The 13380-nt window shown below is 41.9% G+C and overlaps 2 protein-coding genes across 2 annotated transcripts; one reads left to right on the forward strand and one right to left on the reverse strand.

Annotated features, from left to right (window-relative positions):
* Positions 1-158: 158 nt before the first annotated feature.
* Positions 159-10021, forward strand: sart3 (spliceosome associated factor 3, U4/U6 recycling protein). The gene is made up of 19 exons (XM_054610266.1): positions 159-484; positions 1301-1427; positions 1529-1633; positions 1723-1907; positions 2219-2324; positions 2897-3021; positions 3136-3291; positions 4264-4402; positions 4523-4630; positions 4720-4797; positions 4889-4947; positions 5227-5336; positions 5462-5574; positions 5678-5754; positions 6204-6375; positions 6481-6938; positions 7389-7541; positions 7690-7862; positions 7976-10021. The coding sequence occupies exons 1-19, from the start codon at positions 272-274 to the stop codon at positions 8166-8168; spliced, it is 2850 nt and encodes a 949-aa protein (XP_054466241.1). The 5' UTR covers positions 159-271; the 3' UTR covers positions 8169-10021.
* Positions 10022-10103: 82 nt separating this feature from the next.
* ficd (FIC domain protein adenylyltransferase) lies at positions 10104-12469 on the reverse strand. The gene is made up of 2 exons (XM_054610267.1): positions 11892-12469; positions 10104-11601 (listed from the first exon to the last, which is right to left on the reverse strand). Exons 1-2 carry the CDS (start codon positions 12160-12162, stop codon positions 10520-10522), a joined length of 1353 nt encoding a protein of 450 aa, XP_054466242.1. The 5' UTR covers positions 12163-12469; the 3' UTR covers positions 10104-10519.
* Positions 12470-13380: the final 911 nt, after the last annotated feature.

The following is a 13380-nucleotide window of genomic DNA, read 5'->3' on the forward strand; positions in this document are numbered from 1 at the left end:
AGAGAGCCCGAGAGAGCCCGAGTGAGCCCGAGAGAGCCCGAGTGAGCCCGAGAGAGCCCGAGAGAGCCCGAGTGAGAGAGAGCCCGAATGAGCCGAGAGAGCCCGAGAGAGCCCGAGAGAGCCCGACGACGGACTCTCTGTGTTGACAAACACCGGGGAAGGAGCCCCGACTAGCGGCTCCCAGCGGCCGGTACACCGTGGTGAGTTCAGGCTCCACCTCTCACGATACTCCCGGGTTTGTGGGCTGTTACCAGGCAGACACACGTCCAACATGGCAGCATCGAGCAACGCAGAGCAAACGCATTTGCAAGACATGGAGGAGGAAGATGCGGGGATGGAGAAGAGAGATATGGAGTCGGACGAAGAAGAAGAGGAGGAGGAGGAGGAGGAGGGTATGGGAGTAGAAAGTTCAGAGGAAGAAGAGGACAATTCGTCGGAAGACGAGAAAGAAAACGAGGCAGAGATCCAGCGTTTGGAGGAGCAGGTATTCAGACAATTCAGTCCACTCGTTAGCCGAGGAGCTAATGTGAATGAATGGGGGGGTAACCTCAAACCAGCCAGTAATCAGCGTAAACATGAGCTCTCTCTGGTCTGCTTTAATTAAAACAACAAGTACACACACACAGCTGCTGCTATCGAGATAACCAGGCGCGTCTGAAACGACGTCATTCACATGAACCAGCAGTCGTGATTAGCTGAGCTGCTAATCTGTGATGCTAATAGCTTAACGCGCCTTTTTCTGTTACTGTTCAGCCCAGTGGGTCGTCACAGCATCCAGTTTAGTTTAGTTAGGAAGTACATGTGCACACATACAGTACATGTCGTCCTCACTTTATTGGGTGTCATAATGTATTTTTTTTTAGAAGTAAATTTGGTGCAGTGATGCAATAAATGCATTCGTATTTGATTTCACTAAAAGAGTTGAGGAAAAACCACATGTGTTACATTAACTGTGTCACACTGAAAGCTGCTGTAGGCTGATGGGACAACCCTGCAGACAATCCCAGCTTCATGAGGTTACACTTGCTTTTAAAGAGCAGCTGGTTTTCAACTTCATGGCCATTTTTGAGGCTGCAGTTTGTGCATTAGATTAGTGTTAGCTTGGGACAATTTAATGACCAAGCAACTGAGTGTCAAAGAAATGCAGATTGTATCATTTTTTTTTATAGAAATGATGCATGACATTTTCTTTGGAAGTGGTACTACTAATAAAATACATGCGGAGGAAGAAGCATTAGGTAATTGGGAAATTATTAATTGTATTGCTTAACATCTTATCCTTTCATCTCTGTGTGATCAGCTGTCAATCAATGCATTCGACTACAACTGCCACGTTGATCTCATCAAACTACTGAAGCATGAGGGAGAACTTTGCCGTCTGCGAAAGGCAAGGCAGAAAATGAGTGAACTTTTCCCCCTCACTGAAGGTTGGTGCATGTCTGATACAGTTTTTGGCTCAGAAGTATCAGTTGACAAAAGCTCTGACTATTATCTGCAACTGAAAACACATTTTTTTAAAACCCCACAGAGATCTGGCTAGATTGGCTCAAGGATGAAATCCGTCTGACTGAAGAGGAGCAAAACCGGGAGAAAGTATATGAACTTTTTGAGAAAGCTGTAAAAGACTACATCTGTGAGTGCATCCCACCATCGTTACCTGCTTTTGATTCGACATCCAGTTAATTCCTGATTGAACATTTAACTCCATGTCTTTATACCCAGGTCCAGATATCTGGCTTGAATATGCTCAGTATTCAATTGGTGGCATGGGCTCACCAGGTGGGATGGACAAAGTGAGGTCCATCTTTGAGAGAGCTGTGACGAATGTGGGACTTCACATGACCAAGGGACACACGGTGTGGGAAGCGTACAGAGAGTTCGAGAACGCCATTCTTTCCACAGTACAGGTTTGTGTTTCAATCACTAGGATCTCATCGGTGGTCAAATATAGGGTCTGATTTTGTCACAGTTTTCAATATTTGCTCCCAAAAACATTTTCAAATAAATAAAAAAAAGCATATTATATACTTGCAGGTGATATCAATCCACCTTTGTCAGGTTAATATTGTGTCAAAGCATGCTTTTGAATAATAATCCACTAACTTTAATCAAAATGAATATAAATACCCTTAATGCTGAATTTGAATTTCTGTCATGTTAGACTAAATGGACCTTTGCCTAATTTTGACAACATTTTCTCTGCTGTTTCTCCTCCCAGCCTCCCCCAGGAAGGATTCCTACTCGCGAGGAGCAGGACCGACTGAAAACTCAGATTGAGCGTATCCATACGCTGTTTCGTCGCCAGTTGGCCGTCCCCTTAATGGGTAATTATGACGCCCCTTCTGTCCAGACGAGCTGCTGTAAAATGGGCAGGATTTGTGTTGCAAGGATCTTGTGTCCAAAAAAAACTGAAACACCGTGAAGTACTCCATTTAAAATGATAACGCTTCCTTGTGGGATAATCTAAGCGTGGTATGGTTGTGATGTGTCCTCTGAAAAAAGAGATACAGATTTAGAAAGAGAACACTCCTCTTCAGTCTCTGACCATGCTCTCAGTTTGTTGCAGGAGTGGGCGAGATAAACCCAGCTGGTCTAGTATGTGCTGTTATTTTCTGTCCCAGCTGAATGGACACCAGAGACATTTCTCTAGTGTTTCAATTCCTTTATTATCTAAACATCTATCTTGTTGAATTATTCACATTAGTATGAGATTGAGATTTGGCAGTTTACATTGAAATATTTGCGAACTTACACATCCCGGTTACACACTAACATAAAAGTGAATCTTTTCAATGTTACTGTTTTACATTTTGTACTGTATGTGGTGTATGTATCTTTATTGATCATGTTTAAAAATGTCAGAAGTTTGAGAAAATTGTGCTCCATTGCTTTGTAGACATGGAAGCCACCTATGCAGAGTATGAAGAGTGGTCTGAAAATGGGGTGGCTGAGACGGTCATACATCAGTACAAAAAGGCTTTGCAGCAGATGGCGAAGTACAAATCTTTTGAAGAATCACTGGTAACTGACTTGATTTGATATTTCTGTCTGTTGCAGTTGTCCTCCTTTTCTATGTTAATAATTTGCATCATTTTTGTTAATGCATATTATCTGCGTGCTGTTGTCTTGCTGCAGATAGTAGCAGAACCTCCCAAACTGGCAGAGTATCAGTCCTACATTGAGTTTGAGTTTAAGGAGGGCGACCCTGCACGGATCCAGATCATCTTTGAGCGGACTCTGGGAGAGAACTGCCTTGTACCAGACATGTGGGCAAAATACACCACTTATCTTGTGAGTATTGGTCAGTGTTTGGCATGGTGCTGTCCTTTAAGGGCTCCCAGTCTGACTGTCATGTTTACTGTGTAGAGTTTAGACTTGTTTCACACGGCATTGCCTCCTAGACTGACTGCTCTTATTCAGCACCTAAAACTGGCCAACTCTATCATCTGCCAGCAAGAGCTTTACAGCCATGGTCAAAATGTTGCACTGAGGTTATCTTGGTAAATTACAGCCGTGGATTTCTCAAACGGCTTCTCTTGAAATGGATTAAAATGTTTGTGATGTGGTTACAGATAATTTAAACACTAGCCTTGAGCAATAACCAGGTTGATAATCCTTTTACTTAATACAGCGACTTTTTGTTCATGTGAATTCCCCCAGTGGCCTTTGTGTTGTTAAAGTAGCCATGTCTTGTATGGAGTAGGTTTTTATCAAAGTAATGGTTAACCACTGATCTCCCTAGAACGCTGCATCCGCTGCCGACGTTACTGTCTTTCTCAGTTTTAAAAACAGGGCTCAACATCCAATCAAAAAGAAGAAGAAAAAACTCCAGAAATCTCCCAATGTCAAAAGTTTTTGATACCAAATCCCAGTATGGATTTTCAATGGCGTTCCTCAAGGTCTTGGTGACTTGTGCTTTATTGAAGGGGTTTTTGACCAATTTTATATATTTTTTAAAAATGTAGCCAAAATCTGTGTTACAAAAACAGAAATTGCAGATAAAAAAGTTGAAGAGTTTAAAGTAGTCAAATCCTTGTTTGATTAAATGTGATTCTGTACGACTCGTATTTCAATGTTAAAGGTTTGGCTGGTGTCCTCAGTGTTTAGTAGCGTATATATGTTAATATACTTTACAGTAATTAAGGAAAATCCGGTGCGACATGAGCAAATGGTTGCTTATTAAAGTCACTCATTAAATCTTATCTTATAAATCTTTCAGCTTCGTTAAAGGTTCTTTTTTTATCTTTTTCTTGGACTCTACAGGATCGTCAGCTGAAGATCAAAGACATTGTTCTCTCCGCACATGAACGTGCCGTCAGGAACTGCCCCTGGACGATGGGTCTGTGGAAGAGCTACCTGCTAGCTCTGGAGAGGCATGGAGCTGACCACCAGACAGTCTCAGGTAACTAAAGTGGAGCAAGAAGCTGTTCAGATGATGACTCCACTGCTATCTTCATGCAGCTGTTTGCTTCCTATTGGAAATATCCCCGACCAATTAGTATTGTCATTGTCTTCCTCACAGAGGTTTTTGAAAAGGCGCTGAATGCCGGTTTCATTCAAGCGACGGACTATGTGGAAATTTGGCAGGCATACCTGGACTACCTGAGGAGACGTGTGGATTTCAGCAAAGGTGAGAGCAGTTCAATATATCTTTGTTTAGAAAGTTCACTTGAGTCCCTCATTGTTCCCTTGCTCAAAGTGATTCCTTTTTTTCTCCAGAATCAAGTAAAGAGTTGGAGGAGCTTCGAGGAGCTTTCTCTCGATCTATAGACTACATGAAGCAAGATGTTGAAGAAAGTAGGTGGATATTAGCCCGACTGAGATTACATTTTTCTAGTATTCTTGGTTTGTTTTTTTCATTCAAATTCATTGTCTTGTGTCACTGTAGGATTTGGTGAGAGTGGAGATCCTTCTTGTATCATAATGCAGATCTGGGCGAGGATAGAGGTAAGAAGTGTTACTATGACAACCATTTTAAGGAGTTGAATTTCTGTTACGTTGAATTGTCTTTAACCCTGCGTTTAGTCATTCTTTTTTGTGTTATTTTGTCTGATTTTATTTATTATTGTCTTGTCAATGAAATCAGTGGTCAAAGGCCATACGCTTGTGTATACAAGTACTCAATGATATACAAATGACCTTGACGCATAATGACTTTCCCATGTGTAATATGGAAACAGTCTGCACAAATTAACACATCATCTTTTTTTTTTTCCTCCCCACCAGGCCCTCCACTGCAAGAACATCCAAAAAGCCAGAGAACTGTGGGACAGTATCATGACAAAAGGGAACGCTAAGTATGCCAACATGTGGCTGGAGTACTATAACCTTGAAAGGTATGTCCATCAATGTCTCAGTGGGGGAAAAAAAGATTATTGAAGTCAAGTGTTGATATCATTTAACCAAAACTTGTATATGGTGTCCTTGAGATTTATTCATTTATTTTTAACTTCATCTGTAGGTCTTATGGAGACCCTGTTCACTGTCGGAAAGCTCTCCACAGAGCAGTTCAGTGCACCTCAGACTACCCTGAGCATGTGAGTGAAGTCCTGCTCACATTTGAGAGGGTTGAAGGTGAGTACAAACAAAAAAAAAAAAAAACATAACTTAAAAATAAAGAAGACTTTCATGAAATACAGTTCTTTCATGTCTCTGTATTTTGCCTCATCGCCTACAGGTTCTCTGGAGGACTGGGACGTGGCGGTGCAGAAGACAGAGACCCGGCTGAACAGGATTAATGAGCAACGAGCAAAGGTAGGAGCACATGGCATCGAAAAAATGCACACAAAAAAACAAACAAGCTTACCTCTGTGATAGATGGACAAATTAGTGACTGACATCGAGGTTGTCAGTGAGTATAGCATACACGGCTACAATACAATAAAATTACATTGAGCATGAAGCCATCTTTGGTCTTCTTATCACTATAAACAAATACATAGAAATTTGTATTGTATCAAAAATAGAAATTACATAGCCATATTGAAAGTAAATTCACATTTTTGACATACGATAAGAGGAGAATACCTAAGAGACATATTGTGGGATTACATTTTTATTTATTTTTTAATCCTTGGCTTTTAAGGGCCCAATGGTTTTGCCACATTTTGAACATTCATTAGTTTTTTCACAAGCATTTCAATGGACAGGTGTATCATTGAGCTGCTTTTGGCAGATGTTACCATGTTCTGCCCATTTGTTAGGTTGCTGAGAAAGAGGCCAACCTGGCTCGCCAAGATGATGAGAGAACTGATCAGCGGCGGAAGACCAAGGCAGACAAGAAGTCTCAGAAGAAAGTCCAGAAGGGAACGCGAGCTGGGGAGAAGAGGAAAGCCGAGCAGGATGATTATCATAATGAGTGGAACGATAACTCTGGTAAATAAACGTGATTTGTATTATAATAAAAAAAATGTTTAAAGCAAAAACTATGCTTAATAAATGTGTTTGCAAATGTTTCTCTCCCTTTTATAACATAACTAGCCACTAAAAGGCACAGAGGAAACGGGGACCAAACCAGAGAAGAGCACATGGAGACGGAGAGCGGACTCTTTGGGAGGAATGCTCCCCCTGGCTATAAGCCTGGCCCACCCGGCGCTAAAAGAGCCCAGCAGAGAGCTGCGGCCACCGGCCACAAACCGAACGATGACGATGTCAAGCCGGAGCTTCGCAACGATAAAAGCAGCGTGTTCATCAGCAACCTGGCGTACACCCTGGAGGAGCCAGAGGCAAAGCTGAGGACGCTGTTCGAGACCTGTGGTCCCATCGACCAGATCCGCCCCGTCTTCAGCACCAAAGGGGCATTCAAAGGCTACTGCTATGTCCAGTTTGAATCCACAGTGTCTGTCGCTGAAGCCCTGAAGCTGGACAGACGGGAGGTGGATGGCAGGCCCATGTTTGTGTCACCTTGTGTAGACAAAAACAAAAATCCTGACTTTAAGGTAAATATGAACTCAATTAACATGTTACATTTTTAGTATAAGAAGAGTATCTGTAGGTCTTGAAAAGCCTTTAAAAAAAATAAATTAAAAAAAACTTAAAAAACCTCAAATTGAATTAACAAACTCTCAAATATTTTCTGTAGCCTTGAATGTATGATTCTTCACTTATCCAGGGTTCAATCCTCAGTAATTTAATTGTATAATTAGGAATAATTGTTATATATTTATGAGGTAATGGGAAAAAAAGTTATGTAATAATCAATAATTCCCGGTCATAATGTCTCTGCCTGTTTTCCATTTCCATTCCACTTTGGCCAGTATAATTATAAACCAGGACAAATGTTTAAAAATAAAAATGTCTTACCAAGTCTTAGATTTAACTTGGAGAACCCTGCAGAAACCCCGATAACGTGTATTGCAAGTGACCACTCACCATTAATGTCTGCTTAGGTGTTTAAATACAACACAAACCTGGAGAAACAGAAGATCTTCATCTCTGGGCTGCCGTTCTCTTGCAATAAAGAACAACTGGAGGAGATCTGCAAAAGTCATGGCACCATCAAAGAAATTCGTCTGGTCACGTATCGCTCAGGAAAACCCAAGGTGAGACATTAAGAGGAGGACAGTGTCCAGATGTTTGGCTGAAAATAGTCATCCCGATTAAACTGATGATTACCACCTTTGACCACGCAAATGCTCAGCAAAGTCAGCTGTTGACGTATTAACCCTCTCTTGCTGTGTGGCTCTGCAGGGTCTGGCATATGTTGAGTTTGCAGATGAAGCCCAGGCTTCTCAGGCAGTTCTGAAAATGGACGGCATGTCTGTAGAGGACAACAAAATCGCTGTTGCTATAAGTAACCCTCCTCGCAGAAACATGGATAAACCTGGTTTCATGACAGAAATGCCTCGCCAAGTCTTTGGAGCGTAAGTCTTACCGGCACATTTCTCTTTCATGCCAACTGAAATGTTCTGAAAGTCTGCCATTCTGTGAACTGTAACTGTAGAGAAACAAAGCTTCTCTTCTTTTGTTTTCCCAGGAGAGGAAGAGGACGCACCCAGCTCTCGCTACTTCCTCGTTCACTGCACCGACAAAGTGGGACAGTAAGCAAAGCCGAGAATGGAACTGCGGCTCAGCAGGTGCCGACAACAGAAAGCGCAGCAGGGAATGCAGCTGGAGAGACGAAACCTTTGTCCAATTCAGACTTTGCCAAGATGCTTCTCAGCAAGTGAGGAGATGAGCGAGAGAATTACGACCGCCTTCACACTGAAAGCCATCTTGTGTCCTTACAAATGAGTGTTCGTGACTTTTCTGTAATTGGTTACCCGGCTTCCCTTTAATCTCAGTCTATTCTCATCATCCGTTCTGCAAATTTGCCTTAATCACAGACTCCTGCCCTCCATCAGGACTTTTCACCAGTGTGACAGATTGTTTTTTCCTTTGGTTTGTTTGAAGGTGTTCTGCCGGATATTTTATTAAAAAAAAAGTGTATCATATTTGTGTGTAAATAGACTGTATCTAAAATTGTTTAAAAAAGTGTTTTTTTGTTTAAGTGGAAAGGATCTGGGAGAAGCATATGGGAGAGATATTTTTTTTTATAAATATTATAAACAGCCAACCTTGTGATTGTGTTTAAGGTTATATGCAAAAGTTCAGATGTGCTGTAATATAGATGGTGTGTGTGTGTGTGTGTGTGTGTGTACGGAAGTTGGGTGTTCTAGAGTTGGATGTTTTTAGGAAACCTAGGATTTATGTTATGTAACTTATTTTGAGCCCTGAGGAAAAGTTATAAAGGACAGAAATTACTTTTTACTGTATAGTTTAACTAATGATTATTTTTACATATTCCAATCCATGATTTACCTTCTGCTATTAATCATCAGTAAAAAAAACTGCTCTGTTATGTCAGACTGCTAAGACTGGATATCAGTTACAATATTTACAGAACTGCTCGAATCAGTTTCTCATAATTAATCCTTTTACATTCTTCACTGTTAATGTGACCTGTGTGTTCTGAGTAAAAAAAAAAACATCCATCTTAAAGTAATTTATATAGTTTTCTATATTTCAGTCTAACTTGTGTGCTTATAACGAAAGAAAGATTCAAAGGGAAATGAACCATATTCTCTGCACCCTGTGAAACTCGAGGTTGCCCATGTGAGCAGGGTGTTAAATGAGGCTCAAGACGTTTGGCTAATTGGCTGCTTTCAGCTTTAGGCGAGTCATCAAACGACTGAATATTTACTGGCAGTTTCCAGCATCTAAATTGTTTCCTTCTTACATTTTGTTAAATAGGATTTATTTGGTTTTTAAAACTCATGATAGGACAAAATGTACATGTGATGACATCTTAAGCCCTACGAAATTGAGATAGGCATTTTTCATAGTTTTCTCAAGTTTTGTAGAACGAACGATAAAGAAAAATAATTGTCAAATTTATCAATCATTTAAACAAAATAGCTGTACTTGCAGCCCTGCAGGATATGCTTGATAGGAAGAGGCATGCATTAGTTTAAGGTGTTAAAAAGGGTTATGATATAACAATAAATACTAGACAGTATGTCTATTTAAGTCTGCAGCTCCTTCGACACAAGAGAAGAGAATCAATGCAGTTTTTAGTTTGTTAGAAGTCGACCATATGTCCACTTTTCATGTTTGGATATTAACTATTCTGTTTGTGTACATAAAGTTCAGTAGATTAATTTCATAAAGGACACCATAGTTTGTTATAAAAATAAATCTAAGTTTTCAAAACAGATGGAATACAAGCTATATGTATTGCTCTCACCAAAGTGGCCTAATCTTAAAAAAAATAAATCACTTTCCGTTTTGTGTCAATACTAAAAGATGGTTCGTGTACATTGCTCCGGTTTTGATTACGTTCTATAGTCAGTGTTTTGAATTTGGTATAGAAGTAAACACTAAATAGAGCTTTGTTAGGTGTTCAATCACAGTAATTATTTACCTGCTTGTTTCATTATCTACTGTTTTCTACCCATGTGTTTTGGTTTTCTGTAAAATAGAAAAGGAAGTAATGTATTTTTTCTGGTCTAAAACTTGTTTTAATAAAGTCATGTAAATCCTCTTTGTTCCCAATATTAAACATGTTTGTCAATCCTAAAACAGTTTAATAGAACTTTAATTTAAAATAGTATAAATAATCATATACATGAAAAATACTTTACAGTGTTACAGGACATCACCTTCATCCCAAAGGTAGACAATTAACTGAATGTTCACACACACACACTTCACTGCACTGAAGCATCTCAAGTAATTTGTCATAAGAAAGCTGCCTTGCCTCCTCACATCACCAGTAGTCAAACTTCCGATTGTAATCTGATCCATCATAACTCCTATGGGGACATGGTTACACACTAAAAGTGGGTAAAAAGCAAAACCTTCACAGGAAAATCAATTTTCAAGTCAAAATCCTTCAGAATCCCAATCAATGGAGCAAGTCCATGAACCAAACAGAAGCAGAGGGTGATAAGGGATATAGCCAAAGGACGAGGCAATTCAAAACACAATATGATACGATTGATTTTTAAGAGCTTTTGAAGATTCTCCTCCCGTCTCCAGCTCAGTTGTGAATGGGGATGGTCTGTTTGCAGTCCAGGCAGGCGTGGTCCTGGCTGGCTCCCGGCAGCCCTACAGCAGGCTCAGTGGTAGAAATCAGCAATGTGTCCAGTGTCATCTCTGTACATTTGGCTATGAAGCGAATGAACGGCCGTACATCGCCCTCATTGGCTGTGTCTAGAGCTGAATAATACTCTGCCCTTTGTTCTTTGCGAATAGTGATCGGTGGGTACCGCGCTTGCATGAGCACAAGATTCATTAGCAGCCGTGATGTGCGTCCGTTTCCGTCCACAAAAGGGTGCACATAGACCAGTTTGTAGTGGGCTAGAGCCGCGTACTCTACGGGATGCATTTGCAGGGCCTCCTCAGAGTTGAGCCACTGAACCAGCTCCTGCATGTGTCTCTGCAGGTCCTGAGGGTGTGGAGGGATGTGGTGGCCCACAAACACCTGGTTGGTGCGCAGCCTGCCTCCCTCCACGGGGTCCACATAACCGAGCACCCGCCGGTGAATCTCCAGGATGTCACTGACGGTCATGGTTCCTGTTCTGGACAGCAGCGTGGTGTTGATGTACTTCATGGCTGCATCCACACCAATGGCTTCATTCTGCTCCTGCAGGCTTTTCCCAGGGACGGCGTAACGGGTCTCTAAGATGTGGCGGATCTCAGACAAAGTGAGCGTGCTGCCTTCAATGGCCACCGTGTGGTAGATGTGGTGGTAGTAGGTTTCCTCCATCACCCTGCGTAGTGCAGAGTTGCCTTTAGGTATGGACATAAGCCGGCGAACTTTACTGTCGATGATGCTAAAGTAACGCTGGTCAATCTCTTCCACCAGGGGAAGAGTTCGGTCCCGGCTGACCAGAGCTCTCTCGTTACATGGTGAGATGGCCAAGGCCTTGGTGTAAAGGTGGTCTGCCTGGACGACATCCTTCTCCTCCTCCAGAATGGTTCCCAGCTCCGTTAGGGCGTCCACAAAGTCTGGATTCATGCTGAGTGCGTGCACCAGCAGCTTGTGAGCCTTCTCCCTCTTCCCCAGCTTCCTCATCTCAAGAGCCAGCTGCAGCGCCGCTTTGGCCTCAAGCTTCATCTCTGCAACCAGAACACGATGGACAACGTCAATGCAGACACACGTTAAACAGTAGAGAGGTAATAGTGCAGCCGGTCTTCTCAACAACAGGGCCTTGCAATATTGAAAAGAAAATACGAGATCCAGAACCTCATTCCAGTAGTGAATATTATATAGAAAAGCATATGTATCTTACTCTCAATTACAACGCCCTGTCTTTTGAGACTCAAAATACATTGGAAATGGACATTTAGGGAAATCCTCATGTTATAATGTCTAATGTTGAACTGTGAATGAGTACACCGCTTTGTACCTGTGCTCGGCTTGGACCTCAGAGGCAGCACATCAAGGGCAGTGAAGGGGACCGTGAGGCTGGTGGACTGCACAGCTGGAGGCTGCTGAGAGTTTCCCCACAGCTGGCAGCGGATCTGAGAGAGGCCCTTCAGGGCGGCGCAGCATTGGTCCTCCTCCCCCACCAGGGGCATCAGGACGGCCACCAGCAAGCCGAGGAGGAGGCACAGCAGCGGGCACCACACTCCAAGGTAACGGCCGCTGGGGTAACGACTCACCGTCACAGCAGCCATGACAACCCCCGGTCAAACCCTCCATCTTCCGGTGATACGGTTCCCCATGTATTTGCACCCCAGCTAGGAGAGCCTAAGGGCGGCTGACAAGAAGGAGGACATGGTCAACATTCATTCCCACACTGCAGAGGAAATTCAGCTCAGTTAGTCTACTTGTACCGCTCGTAAGTTATCTAACAGTTGCTAGGTCAACGTAGCTCTCTGTCACAATTACGTGACTCTAAAACACCGACTAAGTGAACGTTTAGAAGGCGGCTGAGTTTTTCCCGGCGTCTGTATAGTTGTGTACACAAATTAGACACATGAAACGTCATCCACTTCCTCGATTCGAACGTCTGAACATCCTTTAATATCATTGGTCGAACTTTATTGAAGGGGGGCGCTGATTGGCTGGAAATGTAGCAATACAACAAATGGTTCGTAAAGGTCTCTGATTGGCCAACGCAACAAAAAGGATGCAACTTTTTTTTTTTACAGCTGCAGCACTTAAAAATTGAAATAGGCTGCTCAAAAAAAGAGAGTTTCTGCTGATTAAATATGTCAGGTGGCCCACCGTGTTGGGTGTTTCTACATTTTAACAGACAGCAACAATTAAAATTGAATAAATAGGTGGTGTAAATACCTATGGAGCTGGCCAATTACAGGGATAATATTTACTTTAACCACAATTTTTGTAGGCAAGCCAATGGTTTTGCCATTTCAACCACAAAACGTACCAATTTGACACTTCTTGCACTTCATTTGCTCATCACAGGAAGCCAAACATTCCACCTCCTATGACTGACAAGCAGGTATTTATTGGATATAGAAAATAAATTGATCTGAATTTTATTTGGCTTATCAGAGTTTTCTTGGATGAAATACATATTAAAACAGGTATTGTGCCTTGATGGCATTGTCCTCCAATGCTTTCTAGGAGTTAGAAGCTAAGTGTTTGATCTACTTTTAAATTATTTGAATTAAGGAAGTGAATACAAAGTTGGTTTTGCCATGCTACGTTAAATTACCCAGTATTCTCCTCTTTAATTTGAATGTAAGTATAATAACAAACAGAAGAGGGCAGCGTTGCTCTGTTATTAAAACATCACAGCAGGCATATCCTCTGAACACTGCAGCAGCAGCACTCTTGGCCTCAAAACCACGTTCAAGATTTCTTCTTATGCAATCCAGTTTGTGAATGCCATAAAGAGGAATCTATGTTTTTATGAGGCTTTGTAC

This window comes from Anoplopoma fimbria, chromosome 13, assembly GCF_027596085.1.
Source record: "Anoplopoma fimbria isolate UVic2021 breed Golden Eagle Sablefish chromosome 13, Afim_UVic_2022, whole genome shotgun sequence".
Taxonomy (NCBI): Eukaryota; Metazoa; Chordata; class Actinopteri; order Perciformes; family Anoplopomatidae; genus Anoplopoma; species Anoplopoma fimbria.